This window comes from Cyprinus carpio, chromosome B17 (assembly GCF_018340385.1).
Source record: "Cyprinus carpio isolate SPL01 chromosome B17, ASM1834038v1, whole genome shotgun sequence".
Taxonomy (NCBI): Eukaryota; Metazoa; Chordata; class Actinopteri; order Cypriniformes; family Cyprinidae; genus Cyprinus; species Cyprinus carpio.
Genome location: NC_056613.1, coordinates 3,784,215 through 3,803,042, shown reverse-complemented (window position 1 = coordinate 3,803,042; position 18,828 = coordinate 3,784,215). Strand labels below are relative to the sequence as shown.

The 18,828-nt window shown below is 35.5% G+C and overlaps 1 protein-coding gene across 3 annotated transcripts in view; it reads right to left on the bottom strand.

Annotated features, from left to right (window-relative positions):
• The window catches only part of LOC109048378 (neuronal PAS domain-containing protein 3-like), a 407,723-nt gene that overhangs the window by 238,770 nt on the left and 150,125 nt on the right, over positions 1-18,828 (bottom strand). For all 3 annotated transcript variants that reach the window (XM_042743215.1, XM_042743217.1, XM_042743216.1), the window contains one exon: positions 15,976-16,058. In XM_042743215.1, coding sequence (XP_042599149.1) covers positions 15,976-16,058 — 83 coding nt within the window. The remainder of the gene's footprint in view (positions 1-15,975; positions 16,059-18,828) is intronic.

The window sequence follows — 18,828 nt, the reverse complement described above, 5'->3', positions numbered from 1 at the left end:
TCTGCAGAGCCGCCATCAAACGCAATTAAAGCAGAGCATTCCAGCACTCCGAACCGACGGGAGTCTCCCATTCCGGCTCTAACGAGACGGAGACACTTCCACTTTACAGTCTCTGGATGACAAACTCAGAGCGCTATAAAACAGCACGCTAAAAAACTCCAGCACTGCAGGACGAGGCCTGGAGGCCACATCCTACCTGCCGTTCTGTTTGCAGTCTTACAGCACTCAGACGGATCCTCTCCTCTTAGTGTTTTATGGATTCATTTATTTCCATTCAGTTCATTCTAGGGGAAATACTGCTCTATTGCATAAATTGGAATAGTGTATATAGTCCAGCATAAAAAAAAAACCAAGGATGACACTAAATACACACTGCAGGTCAAACATTTTAAATGTTTTAGAAAGAAGATTCTTCTGCTCACCAAGGCTGCATTTATTTGGTCAAAAATACAGAAAAATATTACAATTCAAAACTACTTTTTGCTATTTGAATACTTTTTAAAATGTAATTTATTTCTGTGATGTAAAGTTGAATGTTTAGCATCATTACTCCAGTCTTCAGTGTCACATGATCCTTTAGAAATCAATTTTATACGCTGATTTGCTGCCCAAATATTTCTGATTATTATCAATGATGATTGACAGTTGTGCTGCTTAACATTTTTGGATTCTTTGATGAATATAGAGTTCAAAAGAACAACATTTATTTAAAGTAGAAATGTTTGGTAACATTATAAATGTCTTTAGTGTCATCAAATTAATGCATCCTACCTGAAAAAACAAAAACAAAACAAAACAAAAACCCTTTGAACAGAAATATAATTCAAATCTCTGACTGAAAGACATATTTAATGAGTCTATACTCATTTTAATAAAAAAAGCCTAATTAATTAATACATTTACTAACAAAGCATCTTTTTTTCTTATATTTCTGGTTTGTTTTTGTTGTTTTCTCTTTAATTACATCTGTCTCTTTAATCCCACATCAATGTTTATTTACTGTGGATTATTAAACCACAGGAAGGGAGATTTTCTAAAAGCTGCTTTAGGAAAAAACAGCCAATTCAATTAGATTTTTTAACTATTACAAGTGAAAGATCCAATATTTTACCCATGTAGCAACTTGCTAGGAACATCTGGATCTGTAACACTGTGTCCAAACACCTTATAGTTCACGCCAGGGGTTTAGTGAATCATAAATGTACGTATAAGCTTAATAATGTAGTGCGGATGTGTAATAACTTGCTGCCATTGTGTTCATGTGATCTCTTGACAAGCTGTTAAAACAGTACATGGGCATTAATCTTGTTTACAAGTACGCCATTGTGCACACTGATTGTGTCTTGGGTTCGACTATGCAGCAGGTGACGAGAGAGAACGAGAAAAGAGACAAAGAGAAAGAAAGAGAGCAAACCGACAGCTTCCCCTCTCCTGTTTGTCTTTACAGTGAAGATTCCCATTAATCCACAAGCTCACAAGTTATAATGAAATTATTCAATGGGATCAAATTCCTTTGGCGCGACACAATGAGGAACAGAGAATTGAGAGGATTAATTTCCACAGTCGGATTTGCGCACACTATTTGGAGATGGAGGTTTTATTTCTCCCCCCTCGTCATTAGAAAGTCAGACGCTTAGTTCTCCTATAATGCCGCGACTACCCTGCCAACCAAACGTCTCCAGTCGATTAGAGCAGGAACACTTGGTTTTGTTGCCTCAGGTCGCACCTGAACTGCAAAAGAGACGTGAAACAACAAAACTACAACATTAACACTATAATAAAACACAGTTTGTACTAAAGATGGGAATTGTAATGAACTTAATGATCTTGATTCAGATTGGTTCACTCTGGTTCCTTACAGTAGCAGTTTCATTAATGATTCTTTCAGTTCATTAAAGGAATAAACGCTTGAAAAAAAGAAATAAAATGCAAAATCCCATAGCCAAATGACAAGATAATTCCAATAATAAATAAATAAAAATTAAATTCAGACATAATTAAGTTGTGTTTACATAGACTTTTTAATGACTTAATGTTTTTTTTTTTTTATATATATATATATACAATCAATCCAATTATTGGCCTGAAACAATTCTAAAACAACTACAAATGTAACATATTTCACTCATTAATATTTATAAAATGCTACTGGCAAAATGCATAATATGCATTTTTAGATACACAATGTCATATGAAGCAGCCACTAACTAAAATGATTTATTTGGCACACTTAGTTTTAAGCCAAAAACCAACTGAATCAAAATAATCATTTGTTTGGGAATCGGACTACTTTGGTTACGCTGCATGATTCTGATTCACTAAGTGATTCATAAGAATCGTTTGTTCAGGAACCAGACAACACTGACTGCACTGCATGTTTTAGTATCACTAAAAATTACATACTCATTAGAATCAAAGATTCAGGAACTGGATTATTGCGTTTTCGACATAGTACCATGGTACTCTTTACTTTGAAGTGCAATTTATGTAAATACCATATATAAGCTTTAATATTTATATAATATAAAACAAATGCATACTGTATATAAATATAAATGCAATATAAAGTTATTTTCTATACAGTTGTTAAATTTATAATTTATTAATTAAATAATTTCAATAATAATAATATCCCTCATTAGAAACATGGTAACATTTAAACTGGAGCCTGTATGCATGTTTGTTTGTTTTTTTTTCTGAATGTACCATGGTAATTCTATGGTATCCTTTAAAGTAGCTACTTAGATGTGGTAATTAAGTACCATGGTATACATCAACATGGTGTTCGTATTTGATGCCGTGACTGTACCATGGTAGCAGCAGTATTTTTGAGGGAGAGAATGGCCTGCTGAGAGAGGAGTTCTGCCGAGGGAAATATTGTTTCTAATGTCTGGCTGGATTTGGAGAGAGATGGGGAGGGTGTAGTTCAGCAGTCGGAAAATTGAAAAGCAACGAAGGACTAAATGTGTTCGGCTCTGAGCCGTCTATATTGAGAGAGCGTTCCCTCGATGACAAATATATCTTACACTCCAGATACTGTAACATTAATCTAATGTAAAATATTAGAAATATTTTTATCTCACATAACAAATATGGAAAAATATTAATGTAGGAGTCTACATAAGATAATAAGACACATATAAATTCAAAATATTGTTGTAAACAGTGCTCACATTTGAGGTACTGTAACATATCCAGTTCACAAACATTAAGTGGTTTCCCAACTTCTAAAGTGATGCTTGCTGGTATATGATAATAGAGACAACATCCTCTGTTCTGTTCTAATTAAACCTCTTAAACACCCACACCACAGCGGCGAGAGGAAAGACACCGCGTTGGCAGCAGAAAACAACTGGAAATTATCATATAAAAGTATGCGGTAGACCGCAGGAACAACTCGAGTGCTCAAAACGTGAAAGGAAGGAGGAAATGAGAGATTAACAAAAAAACTAAAGAAAGAGATGTAGAGAGCAGAATAAAAGACAGGACAAAAGAAACACACGCTGTCCTAAAACACTGTAGGAGTCTAATGGATTGATGTTTTAATTTTTTCTGCTTGAAAGAGGAGGAAAAAGATCTAGCGCATGAATGGGGATCATAAAAAAGTCCAATTGCACTATGGTTCCAATTCTTTAATGACTCCTTTAACAATTCTTTTGGTACTTGATGAATAATTGGACCTAACTGGTGAAGTGCGTCATTTTTTCAATGTTAAAATGTTAAATGTTAAAATAATTATATTCTAGTTTGATGTGGCAAGTCAACTAAGTGTTATTTTGGTATCACTTATAGTGTTTATTAATGCTTTAATAGTGTTTATTGTTATATTTTCCAAAGTGCTTTTGTTGTGTTTCTGTAATGTTCATAAATCTTTTTTATTCTTTTTATACATTTTTTTTTTTCAGTTTTAGTTATTTTATTTAGAAAACGAGAAACGTTGCCATGGCAATTAACTGAAAAATAAAGTACATTTTTAATTTCAATTAAAGTTTATTTTATTTCAAGTAACAAACGTTTCTATATTTTAACAAATATAATATCACATATATTAAAAAAAAACTAATCTTTTTAAATAAAAATACATAAAAATGATATTTTAAAGAGGTCATATGCATTGCTAAAAAAAATGAATTTGTGTATTTGGTGTAATGAAATGTGTTTATGCGGTTTAAGGTTCAAAAAACATTATTTTCCACATACTGTCCATTATTGTTTCTCCTCTATGCCCCGCCTTCTGAAACTGAAATCGATTTTTACAAAGCTCATTGTTCTGAAAAGCGAGGTGTATGCTGATTGGCTAGCTATTTATGTGATTGGCCGAATACCTCAAGCGTGTGATGGAAATGTTATGACCCTTACCATACTGTGATGCCGTCTCCCGGCACGACAAAACAAAAACAATAAACCCATTACAAACGAAGCATTTGTTGCATTCAGTGGGGACATAATTACTGATTATAATGACTTATACAGTCTTTTTGCGCGTTGCGTAAAACCATGTCTGCATTTGTGATCGGAGAAACAACAAACAACAAGCGCTACTTTACACTGCTCAAAACTTGCGTTTGAATCATCAGTGGCAAATTCTTTAAATATGAAAACGTACTTGAAAGCGAAGTGGGGGCATGTTTAAATTAGGCATTTTAAGAGGGCTTAGATGAGTCTAACCTTTTAAATAGAATATCTCTTTGGGTTTTAGACTTTAGTCTTTGCAGCTTTAGGGATCTTATCTATTCACGAACCGCTTGTAACACTCCAAAGAGAAAAGAGAACTTGAAATCACATCATATGACCCCTTTAAATGAAGATAAATGTTGTAGTATTTTTGTGTTTTGTCATTTTTTTTTTTCAAATGTCTATACAGAGTTTTAGTAATTTTGTTGTTTTGTCATTTTTTCCCCCCTAAAATGTCTATATAGTTTTTGAATTTTTATTTCTGTTGTATTTTTTGTTATTTTAGTATAGGCCATAAAGTTTACATAAAATGATTTTATTTTTATTTTATTTCAGTTAAATCATAATTTTATTTTAAGAAACAAGCTTTTCATATGGTATCATTCAATATATATTATAGTTTTTATTGATATGAATGAGTTTCTTTTTTATATTTTCTGGTTTCATTTTCATTTCAAGTCTTAGCAAATTTGTTGTGCATTTTTTGCCATTTATATTTATTTATTTTTTAAATGTCTGCATAGTTTTATGAATTTTTTATTTCAGTTTTCAATTTGAGTAATTTTAGCACAACACGTTAAACTAACTGAGAAATGTGAAATGAAAATGAGAAATGTTACTAGAAGACAGCAACTGTATATTGCTCACCCCAAAAATACAGACATTCAGTTCCAGTGTTTCCGTTCGGAATAAGACGCGGTTCTCGGTTCCCAACCCAAGCACAGTCAGAGAGAAACAGACAGCGCGTGTAGAGGAAGTGTCTCTTTTGGGGAAAGTGCCCCACGCCTGTTGAAATTCTGCAGGTATTTCAAGGTTGTTATCTATTTCAGATCAACAGCGTGGGTCAGGGTTCACGGCTGCCCGCCTTCCCCAATCCTCCGCAGACCCGTGATTGACAGCAATCAGCATCTCGCCGGCATCACTCGGGAGACAAAGTGAGGGTCAAGACAGCGGGCGATTTGGTCTGTCATTTTTAATTATCCAAATGATATTCACAGACAAAACCTCTCCCATCCATCAGGGCAGGGCATTACCATAGACAATGTTTGTTTAAAGACTGGCCTATAAAATCAAACAATTATGAATGCAGACAAGCCTTGCTATTGACTGCATAAGTAATAAGGGTGGATCTATCCCCCCTCCACCTTCTCCCTGTCCAAATTCCCCCAGCTAATGAACCAGAAGGGCTGAGCAGGAAACAGAGGCTGGATCATCAAAATTCCCCGCTTTACGCTGCCCACTGACCTTTTTTCCCCACCAAGATCCTTCGGTGACATCCGGTCAGGTTTTATTGACAGAGTCTGAGCTGAAACTAAAGGGCTGCCGAACGCAGACTATACCGTTCGTACATTAGCATGCGCTCTGAAAGCGCATTAGCATGTATAGGCCTGTTACGGCATTCTGTACCCAAGTATTTGACATTACCGCCCAATCGCAAAGACTCCCGGTCTGCGCGAGGGTCTCGAGGGTGGATCGTGTCCGGTCATCACCCGCTCGCCGTTAACTGAGAGTATCTGTTCCACCTGCCACATGTGCTCACGTTCTACCTGTGGCTGGAAAACACCTGCCATCCAGTGACAGGAGAACTCAAACACACCTGCACACAGCTGCCACCTGCAGACACATACCCACACACACTAGCGCCAGCTGCTCCTGTCTGACTGCCATTTCTCACCTGCACAGACTGTCACACGCTGTCTGTATACGTCTGTATACGTAATGAACTATAAAGTGCTTTTAAATATACATTCATTGTGTGTTTTATATATATAAACTGTATATATAAATCACACGTTATAAAACTGACCATTCTGGATGCTGATTCATCGATATACTATATATATATATACTACTGTGTGTTATGCATATTATTTTTGACAGACAAAAGTTACATTCAACTGTCAAAAATTTATTGGCTTTTGAAAATCAATTAAAAAAAAAAAACCAGGAAAGTGGTTTTGATGCAGTTTTAATAGTCTTTTTGAACAAAAATCTTTCAATCTTTCATTCAATTCCTCACATTTTGATAAGTTCAATTCAACTAAATTGTACTTTGCAATGCATTTTTATTGCATTGTAGAATTATTTTAAATATATTATTATTTTATCATTATTAGAGTCCATAACATAAAGTGCTTTTAAATATACATTCATTGTGTGTTTTATATATATAAACTGTATATATAAATCACACGTTATAAAACTGACCATTCTGGATGCTGATTCATCGATATACTGTAGTAAGAACAAACACTGAAATTTTACTTTTGAATAAAAAAGTAAATAGTCATGGCTAAAGGGGTTACAGAAATACTTTTCTTTTTTCTAGATGTAACTGTATCACAATAAATGGCGTGTTTTACTAACTGCTTTAAAAAAATTGGTGTTGATCATGCATTTTTAATGCATTATGCCCTTTAACGTTGTAAGCATTCATTTAATGTTAGTAATTTTTATAAGTTCTAAAATAATTTAGGCTGTATACCACAACCTAGTGATCTGCCTACACAGTCAAAATCAGCTAAGGGGTAATTAAAAGCAGTGGTGTAATGTAACAAAATAATAATACTTTGTTACAGTACTTAAAGGGGTCATCGGACGCAACATTCACTTTTACAAGTTGTTTGAACTGAAATGTGTGTTGGCAGTGTGTGTACAACCACCCTATAATGCTAAAAATCCACCCAGTGTTTTTTTTTTATCTACTAATATCTAAACACAATCTTACTACTTGCTACTTCAGTGAGTGAAGAACAAATTTATTCTCACACGTTTTATGTATTAGGTACAATCTCTGATAGACAGCATGCTGAAGCTGCTCAGGCCGTCTTTTTCTCCTATTTTTTGGAAAGCGATGACGTAGTCAACTTATCTGGTAGAGTGGGGTTTTTACTGGGCTACTGCAGGGTTTTCATAAATACTACTGTGTATTGTGCATGTTATTTTTGACAGACAAAAAAGTCACAAATTTATTGACTTTTGAAAATCAAGGGTTTTTTTAACCAAGAAAGTTTGATTCAGTTTTTTCTGTATCTCTGAAAATATATATATATATATATATTACTGTGTGTTATGCACGTTATTTTTGACAGACAAAAAGTTACATTCAACTGTCAAAAATTTATTGGCTTTTGAAAATCAAGTAAAAAAAAAAAAAACTGCATTTGATGCAGTTTTAATAGTCTCTTTGAACAAAAATCTTTCAATCTTTCATTCAATTCCTCACATTTTGATAAGTTCAATTCAACTAAATTGTACTTTGCAATGCATTTTTATTGCATTGTAGAATTATTTTAAATATATTATTATTTGATCATTATTAGAGTCCATAACATCATCTTAGCAACATGCCAATAACAAACTCAAGTGGGGTCTCAAAGTTGCACAAAGTTGTAAATACATGTAGGGTGCCCTAAATTAGTCATTTATGAGGTTCCATTTCAGCTATAGGACACTGCCTTAGAAGACAGCTGACAATATAGGCAGCAGACAGCAAGGCAAATCACTGTTTTCAAACAGAGCCTTAGTCTCACAGCAAACATACAGCAGTCATCCTGTCTGAGTTCATCTCTATATCACATCTCCTCTGTCCAAACTGTACAGCATCCAGCAAATGAGGTGACATGCAATAAAGTATGTGCTTGAGGAGGGTGCAGGTAGCAGCATGTGGCTAATACCCCAACAACACCGGGAGAAAGAAAGACAGAAACAGTGAGAAATCTGGATGGGAAGAGTGTGAAAACTCATCCGTCGTGTTGGACGGCAGTAGAATGGATGATGTGTCAGGAAGCCATTTGACACATGAGATGAGATTGAGCTGAGTGTGTGTGTGTGTTTGTGTGTTTATGGATATGTAAATACTGTTCACATTATGTTATGCAAGCTAGTGAACCACAACAAGAGGGGCTCTGACATGTTTGCTTTCAACAGCAAATTAGTGAACGAAGGGAAAGCTATGGAGATCCTCCGACAGCTGATGTAAATAAAAGAGCTAAAAGCAGAAAGCACTGACCTCAGACGCGCTCACACTGTGATCTCAAGCGCTCCGTGATGGACATCACACAAAACACGTCTGCCTCGCTTTTTTACAAATCTATGTGCTGTGAATGCAAGACAGACCTGGACTAATAGAGATGGAGATCAACTAAAACTGAAGCCAACAAAGAACAAAAACAGCAAAAATAAGAGCAGAAAATAAAATAATATTACTACTGCTCGTACTCAGAGTTGGGGATTTGAACAAACCCATTAACTTAAGTACAATAACTTAAGTACTACATTTTAACATGAATGATGGATCAAATCACTCGGGTTTTGGAGGAGAGGTGTGCTATTAATTTTCAATGTAACCTGACCTACAAATTTTACCTTATTGATAGTAAAAAAAAAAAAAAAAAAAAGTGACAAAAGAGAGGAAATAAAGAGACAAGCTACATCTAGACACCAAAATATCATAGTTAATTTTTTTTTTTTTTTAAATCATGTTCCTAAACAAAATAATGAGCCATACATAATAAATCAAGGGTGATTATTACCCTACATTAAAGAGTTATCACAGGAATATTAAACGTTGCTCTGTAATGTGTTAAGTATGCTCATGGGCGCCGTTTTCTGCATAATGGTGAGCTTGTTAAGAAAAGTTATTTTTGTGCATAATAACGTTAGGAGAAAATTGCAAGAACACCATCCATTCCTCTACAAACAAACAAAGCTTGGCTTGAAAAAAAAAAATTACATTTAGTTATTATTTCCTAACACTCATGTCCTTCTAACACTTATAATTTTCTTTCTCCCATACAATACAAAAACAGATATTTTGAAGAAATTATATTCTGTTATTTTGCATAAAGTGAATGCATATTGTGACTGGGGCTGTTGTAAATGTAAATATGGTTATAAAAGTAGAAAAAAGATGATGTGATGTTCAACTTTTTCTTTATTTCTTTCTCTCTTTCTTTCTATTTCTTTTTTGAAACAATACATAAAACAACAAATTAATTTAATTAATAATTTATTACTCTTAATATGTGGCTTAGACTTAAAAAGTATAATTATCAATAGATAATATTTATAAATATTAATATCAATACCCTGTGTATTTTTGGTCTAGATTGAATTATGTATTTATTATTATTATTTTTATTAATACACATTTAAATAAATTAATAAAAGTAATATGAAGCCAGTTTATTTATTATTATTATGCAGTAGTAGCAACAGCAGCAGCAGCAGTACAATAAATAAAAAAAAAATAGTCATCTGACACCATTATTTTATTAATGAAAAAATCAACAGTAGTAGTAAATTACAAAAAAATGAATGAATGAATAAATGAATGAATGAATTAAAATAATATAAAAATAGTAATCTGATGCCATTATTTTATTAGTAGTAGTAGTTGTTGTAGTAGCAGTAATGGTATTTAAATAAATAAATAATTAATTAAACAGATACATAAATAAACAAATAGATAAATAAGTCTACTGAAGCCATATGATTAAAAAAAGAAGCTGAAATTCACTTAACAGCTTCCACCTCTGCTGTAGTTCTCAAATCTTTACCATTTAATTACCGTATCATCTCTTTTTTTTTTTTTTTTCAAAGACAACATGAAGGTAAGTAAATGATGACAACCATTTAATTTTTTTGGTGAAGTATCCCTTTGACCTCTAGAACTAATGACCCAGCAAAGTCAAAATGGACGTGTAGCTCTCAGACTATAACGTCCCTAAAACCATCTGCATGTACGAGAGGATCTTGACGTCTTGAGGATAAGGCGTTTTGAGGTGAAGAACACCTGCCCTGTGTGTTATTTTCCTTCTCTGCCACATTCTACCTGATCTCACCGAAGAGCCAGAGAAGCGTGATGGCGATTCCTGTGAACCGCGAATCAACCTGCGATTACAGCCGGTGACAGCTGCACACAGACGGGCTCAAAGACACTGCCTCGCTCCACCTTGATGTTATGCAAATGTAAACAGCTGTCATTTCTAAAGCCGTCGTCTTTGCGATTTCCTCCGGTGTGAAGATCGAAGGGTTTTCAAAGTCTCTGTGTTTTTTTTTTTTCACTCTTCTCTTTTTTATTCCAAGCCCTATTATCACAAACAAGCCAAAAACAACAAAGACAACACTACAAAACAAACAACAAGAGAACGAAAGAGAAGAAAGTAAACAAGGAGTTGATGAAAGATTGAGTGCTGGAACTTGAAGCTGCGAGACATATTAAGAGGCGTTTGGTGTCCTGTCACCCCATTGCTCGCCACAGGTGCACGCACACACACACACACACACACACACACAGACGCAGGCAGTAATTAAGGCTCCCTGTCGATCAGCGTCTCTGAGAGCTCTTCATCCTTTATCACTAAAACACATCAAAAACCACCGATAAGCAATAAACAACAGCGCTGTTAATTTGTTCAGTGAAGATCATAAAGTTTCTGACATGCTGTCTGGCACATCCCTATTATGAATGCAAAAATGGCAGATGCCCAAAAGAGAGCGATCTGTGTCCACATAACAGCAGAAAACTCTACAGATATCCACAGAACTGTCCGTTCTCCAACCTGTTGTGTGGTTGTTTATTAAATATTTTGATACATTTAACTATGCTATCATACTAATAGGTTTATAGTAGTAGTTTAAATATATTCCCTACCAAAATCAGCACAGGAAATGCAATAAAAGCATATTCCATGTAGGCCAACAGTTCTCAACCTTTTTGACCCCCACGGCCTTCCACAGTCCACAACAATATTCAAATGCCCCATGACTTTGACTGTTGTTTGTGATTCACTGGAGAAGGGTTAAGGAATTTTTTTAAAACATATTTTTACTCAATTTCTATCTAATGAAATACATATTTTATGGCATTTTAAGATTTTACAAATCTTAAACAAAGAGTGGAAATGAGATGATTTATATGATGAAATATTTAGTGCTTTTTTTAAAATAAGTTTTCTAGGTCTAGAAATTGGTTTTCCAAGACTGTGGTAATCCTGGTTGATGAGGGGCACAATGACATATCTTGTTTTTGTTGTTGTTGTTTTCATTGTATTATATTTTATTTTATTTTAGCTGATTTAATGGATGTTTTGTCTTATTTTGAATAATTTTAAGCCCTAGTAAAGCCCTCTTCAAGGTTTGCTGAGGCACTTGGTTGAAAACCTCTGATCTAGGCCTACTCATGTGAATTATTGCATGGTTTTAATTTTTTGGGGCTTTTTATCTAAAGATATTAGAAAGTGACAATAAGCAGTGTATGGTTTTACAATTAATTAAAAACTTGAAGTCGTTTTCCCACACATGAGCACTATAAACAAGGACTAACTACTGAACTACTCTAAAAAACAAATGCTTCATAAATAGGCTACTTACTGTAAGGACAAACTTTGCATGCATTAATATATCACCTCATTAGATAACAAAAAATTATCAAAACAAGTGGCATTTACATGAAAAAAAAAGACAGCATAAGCACTTTTGAAGCAAAACTGTTCACAAAATAAGTTTGTTAGGTCATAAATAATGGAATAAAAAGTCCACTTTGTGTTTGTAAAGCGAACTTGAGGAGAACTGACTTCATACAGTTAATAAAAATAGCAATCAGTTAATTAAATGTAGCCTAAATGCAAAATGGCTCAGTAAAAGGGAGCGCAGTATCATATGCTTGCAGACTACACTGGCTTTAATATTTTGTTATCTTATGCAATGATATTCACACATTTTAGTATGACTTAAGTGTTCAAATTATTTCTGTGGACACTTGCCTTCTAATAAATGTATTTTTAATTAATGTATTTATTTTCACAGAGCAAAACAGTCTGGCATGATAAAAACACACTCTTTCTCTTTCTCTCTGATGTTTTTAAAGCATGGCAGTCAAGGTCAGGCCGTATGCATGATCATAAACATTTAGTGGCTTGGTAAACAATCCATTAACTCACGGCTAATTTACTGACGAGTCTTATCTCCCAAAAAGAACGGACAATGGTTCAGTCTCTCAGTGCTGCGTGTCTGTGACCATACACTGCTTTTGCCCTTCACAGGCAGCTAAGCTCTCATCTGCCTTAAAACCAAACTCTGCATCTATAATTCATCTCTTGCTAAGCATGATCTGGGTGATATAAATGCTATTATTTAGCCAGGCGGAAGCGTGGAGCGCTTTGACAGAGGACTTCTGAGCTCTCCGCTAATGACCTAGCGCTGCTGTCAGAATCAATCCGGCCCGCTGCCCACGCAAATGACAATGCACTGTGGGAGTGGACATAACGGTCATTTCTGTGGCCCGGAGCTGACACCACCGGGACCGTAACACCCTCGGGCCAACAGAGACGCTATTGGAGGAAGAGTAGGGTGCTGAAACACAGAAAAAAGTCTTAAAGGTACAGTAACAATTTATTTACTGTTGCAGGAAATCTTGCAAAGTAAATCTCCTCTGTTTTGATATTTACCTCTGTGTACTGGACCAGAAACAGGCCTTTTCTAAAAAATACACTAATTTGGTTTGTGAGTTGTGGCAGAAAAAGACACTATTGATATTATTGTGCAATGCCATTAAATAGTAGTGAGAAAGTAGAGCACCACAACAGCTGCCTTCACACAGACATGCATATTAAGCAGCTAATTGATTATCTGGGTTGACAAAACTCAATGCTCAATGTGTTCAAGCTTATTTGTGAACAAACAAAGAGGCATGGAGGGTTTTCTGTGCTGAAATCTGGTTACTGTGTCAGCTGGGTCACACAACAGCAAACTAAACTACACAAATAAACAAAAAATCTTACTTTCAGAATATTTCAACTACACATATTGTACAGTCGTTTCACATTTACTTTTTCTTAAATAGAATTAAGATGAAAAAAAACTGCATTTGCAACAAATTTCACTTCGATTATTTGAAGCATTTATGGATGCAAAACAATATAATGTGGGAAACGGTATTAGGCCTTTATAAGGTGGGACATAATAGTCTTAATTCCCAACCCTTGTGGTTTTGGTTGCAGCAAAAAGAACACATTTACTGTCACTCTGCAAAAATGCAGTAATTTTAATAGGAATAGCTGAAAATTTGCTAATGTGACCATTCTTACTTTGAAGTAAAATCAATTTAGAAGCAGAGAGAGTTACTAAATTTTGATGAAAAAAACCTCCCCAAAATACAAAAAACACTTTTTTCTTTCAGAATAACATGCTTTGATGATTCAATTCACAAAAAAATCCAGGAACATGGATTTTAAAAAAGTAAATGGGGTTGATTTTGATTCCATGTTACCTAAATTGCACCACTTGACATAACTACTTTTTGGCATTTGACATAACCTTAAAAACAACATACAGTAATAGCATATAAAGTCTGTACTCTGTCATTAATAATTCCTCTTCTACACTCTTAAAAATAAAGGTTCTTGGCATTTATGGTTCCATAAAGAACCTTTAAAATCCATAGAACCTTTCAATTCCATAAAAAGGTTCTTTATAGTGAAAAAAGTTTCTTTAGTTTTAAAATGTTTTGCACACTAAGAAAAAAAAAATTTTTTTTTAAGAACTGTTCACTGTTTATAAGAGCCCAAGTCACTGTTACTAGTTTAGAAAGAATACACTGAAGTGATATGAAAATGTTATTAACAAACTAATTCACACTTCAGAATTAACTGAGAAACCAGCATCAACCAATCAGAACGAAGAACTTATAATTTCATTCAAACAAACAAGCACCAAACGAGATACGAGATGCGATGAGTAGAACTCTATGTAAAAGCACACATATACGTGTGTGTGTGTATTTATGCGTAGCGTCCGTTTGCAGGTGAAGGCCGGTTAGCAGCTCCTCCCCCACATCCTCTTTATTAAACGCTATCAAACACGCTTTAAGCTGTCTAAAATTAGCCTCAGCGCTCAACAACTAATGACTGCCTTGCATCCATTATTAGTTCATTTTCTTCAGATCAATCACCAGCCGAGCATGCTTTTTTTAAAATGTCATCCTAAAACTTTTCACAATCAATTAAGCTGAAGATTAATGGGGACAATTTGCCAGGAACAAGTCCTTCCTTGAAAAGGCCACGCCTCGACAGACTTCCAGCCTGGTATCGGTGTTAATTATAAATTTCCGCTTTGCTGTCACACACTTAACCTGTCGTAGGGGAATAACGCTGGCAGTCTGGGGACCAGCAAACCGCTATTTAAATATTCCTAATCCGCTTTTTTGGACACAGGTGACTGGTGTGAATTGCTCTTTTCGTTCTGTGTCATTAAAACGAATTTGAAAGGACATCAGTGCTGTAGCTAAGCATGGATAAAAAGGCTTTTTTCTACCCTCTGAGGTGAAATAAGAAAAAATCACCCCCCTTGAGCTTTCCAGAAACACAGGTAGACTGAGGAAGTGTCATCCTTCATTTACTCACATGCTAAACAGCTCAGAGACGCCACATTTGTCCTGAGACAACAGACCTGTAATCTCTAAACACACACATTACTACATCTGTGACGGATTTCATTCATCAGGTCATTGTGAAACACCTGCTAGAACTTATTCATAAGCAATTGGATTTTGCTGTTCATCTTATTAACTTATGAATATTTACAAACAACAGATTACTAAATGTCTGACGTCAAAGGCATCCAAGATGGGAAAATATAACATTTCACGCTGCCAACTTATAAACATTTATATATATTTTTTTTTACTTTTAACTTCTCTCTTGTAAAAGTGCTAGTAAAACAAAATGAAGTGCACAGGATTCACATAAAATACTGCCACAGAATATCTGGCAGCTGTTACTGGTTATTTTTGGCACTTCTTCATAAGTGTTTTCTTTTTTTTTTTTAATGAAACAAGCTTAACTTAGAAGTCAACGCTCAAGAAAAATGTACAAACATTACCATAATGATCATATCTAGTTATCTCATATATAAGAGTATTGACATGACTTGAAGGCATCATCAAATTTGTCAAGAAAATACCAGCACCCTTTTGAAAACAGCCATGCAAACCTGTGTGACCATGTGAAAAAAATAAAAAATCAGCTCAAACAGACCTTGTGACCCCTCCTCTAAAAAAAAGTAAATAAATCAATTTTAAAATGAAATAAAATTTTAAAATCAGCTCATACAGTCCTTTTTTCTTTTGCCTAAATAAAAATTAGAGCACATTTATGAATGCATACAAACATGTGTTGTACAAAATGTGCATATTATGAACTTCATACCCAGTGTTGATCTCATGTTAGTCCCAACCCAAGAACATCAGGGTGTTTCAGTTGAACAAAGACAGTTGAAACCATTGGAATCTCATCTTACCTGCAGGATGTGGCTGCCAAGGTGAGGCTCAAAGATCTCCGTGGCAACAGCGCTGGGGCTCCGCCTCCGCTGGGACCCGATAGCTGTGGAGAGAAGCACACAGCATGAGCACACTGTGTCAGCATGCGCATGCACACGCACGCACACGTGCTTCCACTTTAAATCCGAACCGACTTGGAAACAAAATCCGCTTGTGTGATTTTAAACAGATACGGTAAACTGTTGAACAAACACTTCCGCCCCAATAATACTAAGCCCCCGGTACTGTAAATACACAGATGCAAATCAAAGCCTCTGTACGGCTCCCTTCTGCATATTCAGCCGGGCTCAGCGCTACAAAGCCTGCTGTTTATAGCAGGACTAATATCACCACATCCATTGAGCTGCAAAGCACCCGGAGAACAGCGCCCTCAGGGCATTTTTTCCAAGTTTCCAACTTTAAAGTCGGTTCAGACTCTGCTAAAAAATGGCCTGGGGTGATTTCAAACTTAACAGACCTTGTCCCACCAGAGCTCATTATAGAGAATTTTATAACAAAGTGCTCTGTACTTAATTTTCCAAGCCTAGCCAGGCGTTCGGGTAATGTTGCTGAATTAAGTGCAATTAATGATGTAATAAAGCACTGAACGCCCATTAAGGATTCTCAAGGACCAGCAGCAAACAACGTTTGCCGTTTGGGGAGGGTGCAACGGGGACAGGAGGACGTCGTGCCCCAGGTGAGCAGCACGAGAGGGGCCGAGACACAAATGAGAGGCCTCTGTCCTTCAGAGAGCCTCAAGCTGGGTAAACACACTTTTCCCCTCCGGTAATGCTTTCAGCGCTAAGCCCTGTGTCTGCCCCGGAGGAATGTTCGTGCCACAACATGAGCGGGAAGGGCAGCTGCAGCTGGTGGAGAGAGAGAGAGAGAGAAACGGGCTCTCAGCTCTGTCCCTGGAGCGCCGGGGTCAGTAGCCACCACTGCGGATGGAAACACAAACAGTCCCGAGCCGGTGGGACTCGGACACGGCGAATCGCAGCGCACAGCAGAGGGAGCTCTCACGCTCTGAAGATCACACAGAAAACATACACACATACCTGCACATAAAATACTGACTTATACACGCATTTGTGCACACGCAATCAGTGCAACCTGAAGCTCAACAGAGATGTGTTTAGTAACACACTAGAGCTTTTGGGACAAACAGAAGTCTGTCTGATGTGATTTGGCATCACAAACAGGTCCAAAATTGATGGAAAAAAACTTATGTGAATAAAACTGGAAATCAACAAGTAAATAAAACTAACCTGCAGTAGGAACTTTAACATAATACACGGTAACATATTTAATTGTAAGCAAACATTTACTGTGAGTTTTTTCCCAAGAAATAAAATATAAAAATAAAAGAAATAAAAGAAAACAAGTCCCACACAGTAAATAAATGGTAAAATACACTAAAAATAAAATGTAAAATAAATTAAAATAGAAAATAAGTCACGCACAATACAGTAAAGACCTAGCGAAATAAAATTAAATATAAAATATAATTATAAAATTGAATTAAATTAAATTCAAAAGAAAATAAAAATCCCGCACAATACAGTAAAGACACCATAAAATATACAAAGATAAAATAAATTAAAACATAAAATAAATTTGAATTAAAATAAAATGTAAGACGTCCCACACAATAGTAAAAATGCTGCAAAATCTAAAATAAAATAAATTAAAAAAATTAAATTAAATTAAATTAAAAAGAAAGAATTCTCACACAATACAGTGACGATTCTGCAAAATCTAAAATAAAAAATAAAATAAATTAAAACAAAATAAATTTTCATTTAATTAAAAACGTTTTACACAATACAGTAAAATGCATAAAAGATATAAATTAAACATAAAAATAATTAAAATAAAATGCTACGTGTATTGAACCCAGTGTGAACACAGCAGACATCTGAATCCAAACACCAGCAGTCCAAGTAAGTCAGTGAAGAATATACCAAAGTTAAGAGGTCACTTGACCAGCTTCAAATTACCCTCCTCTCTGTACTAAAGGAAGACATCTCCAGACAACAGCTCTCATCACACAAGGATCCTCACTTAAGACCACCGCATGGAAATCAGCCACACGTCCTCCAAATTCCTTGACCTTGAGGAGCTTTTCAAACTATAACTCTGCGGTTAATATTTCATAATGAAAAATGTGAACATGTTGAACTGCAGATGAGCTTATCGAAACAAAGTGCAACCAAGTGGGTTGAGTCTTAAAGCCTAATCTGTCGCATTTTGAGTCCCTCGCACCTCACAGCTTCAATGCACCTGTTAACACAAACATCATGTGTTTACTGCATTGACATTAAAAAACAAAAACAATCCAGACCGATTTCAAGTGCACTGAAAACAACAAACCAAGGCATCTTAAACGACTCTAATGTCCCCTGGTTTAAGCACACTCAATACTGTCCAATGACAAGACTATGTGACTGTGTCTCCATCCCTCTGCACAGCCGTCCGAGCAGCCAGAGAGATGAATATAATTGCATATTGATCTCAGGAATTATGCTCTATTAATATTCTTCACATTACTCAAAACACAAATGAATAAAGAGCTCGAGGGAGCACAGAGGCAACACAATGTCTGTCCTGCCATGATTCTCCATTATACATCTTCTCCAGTTTAACTCCCTGCCACGCCAGATTGAGCACATACAAATATATTACACTGGAAACACAAGCAAATACATCACAGCTGCCCTAATAAGTCCCAAAACAATACAGTAACAGCACTGAAGAACATACAGGATTGGTGTTATGAAAACTGGGATTTTGTCAAAGACATAGAGGCTGATGTTATTTCATTCAGAGTATCACAA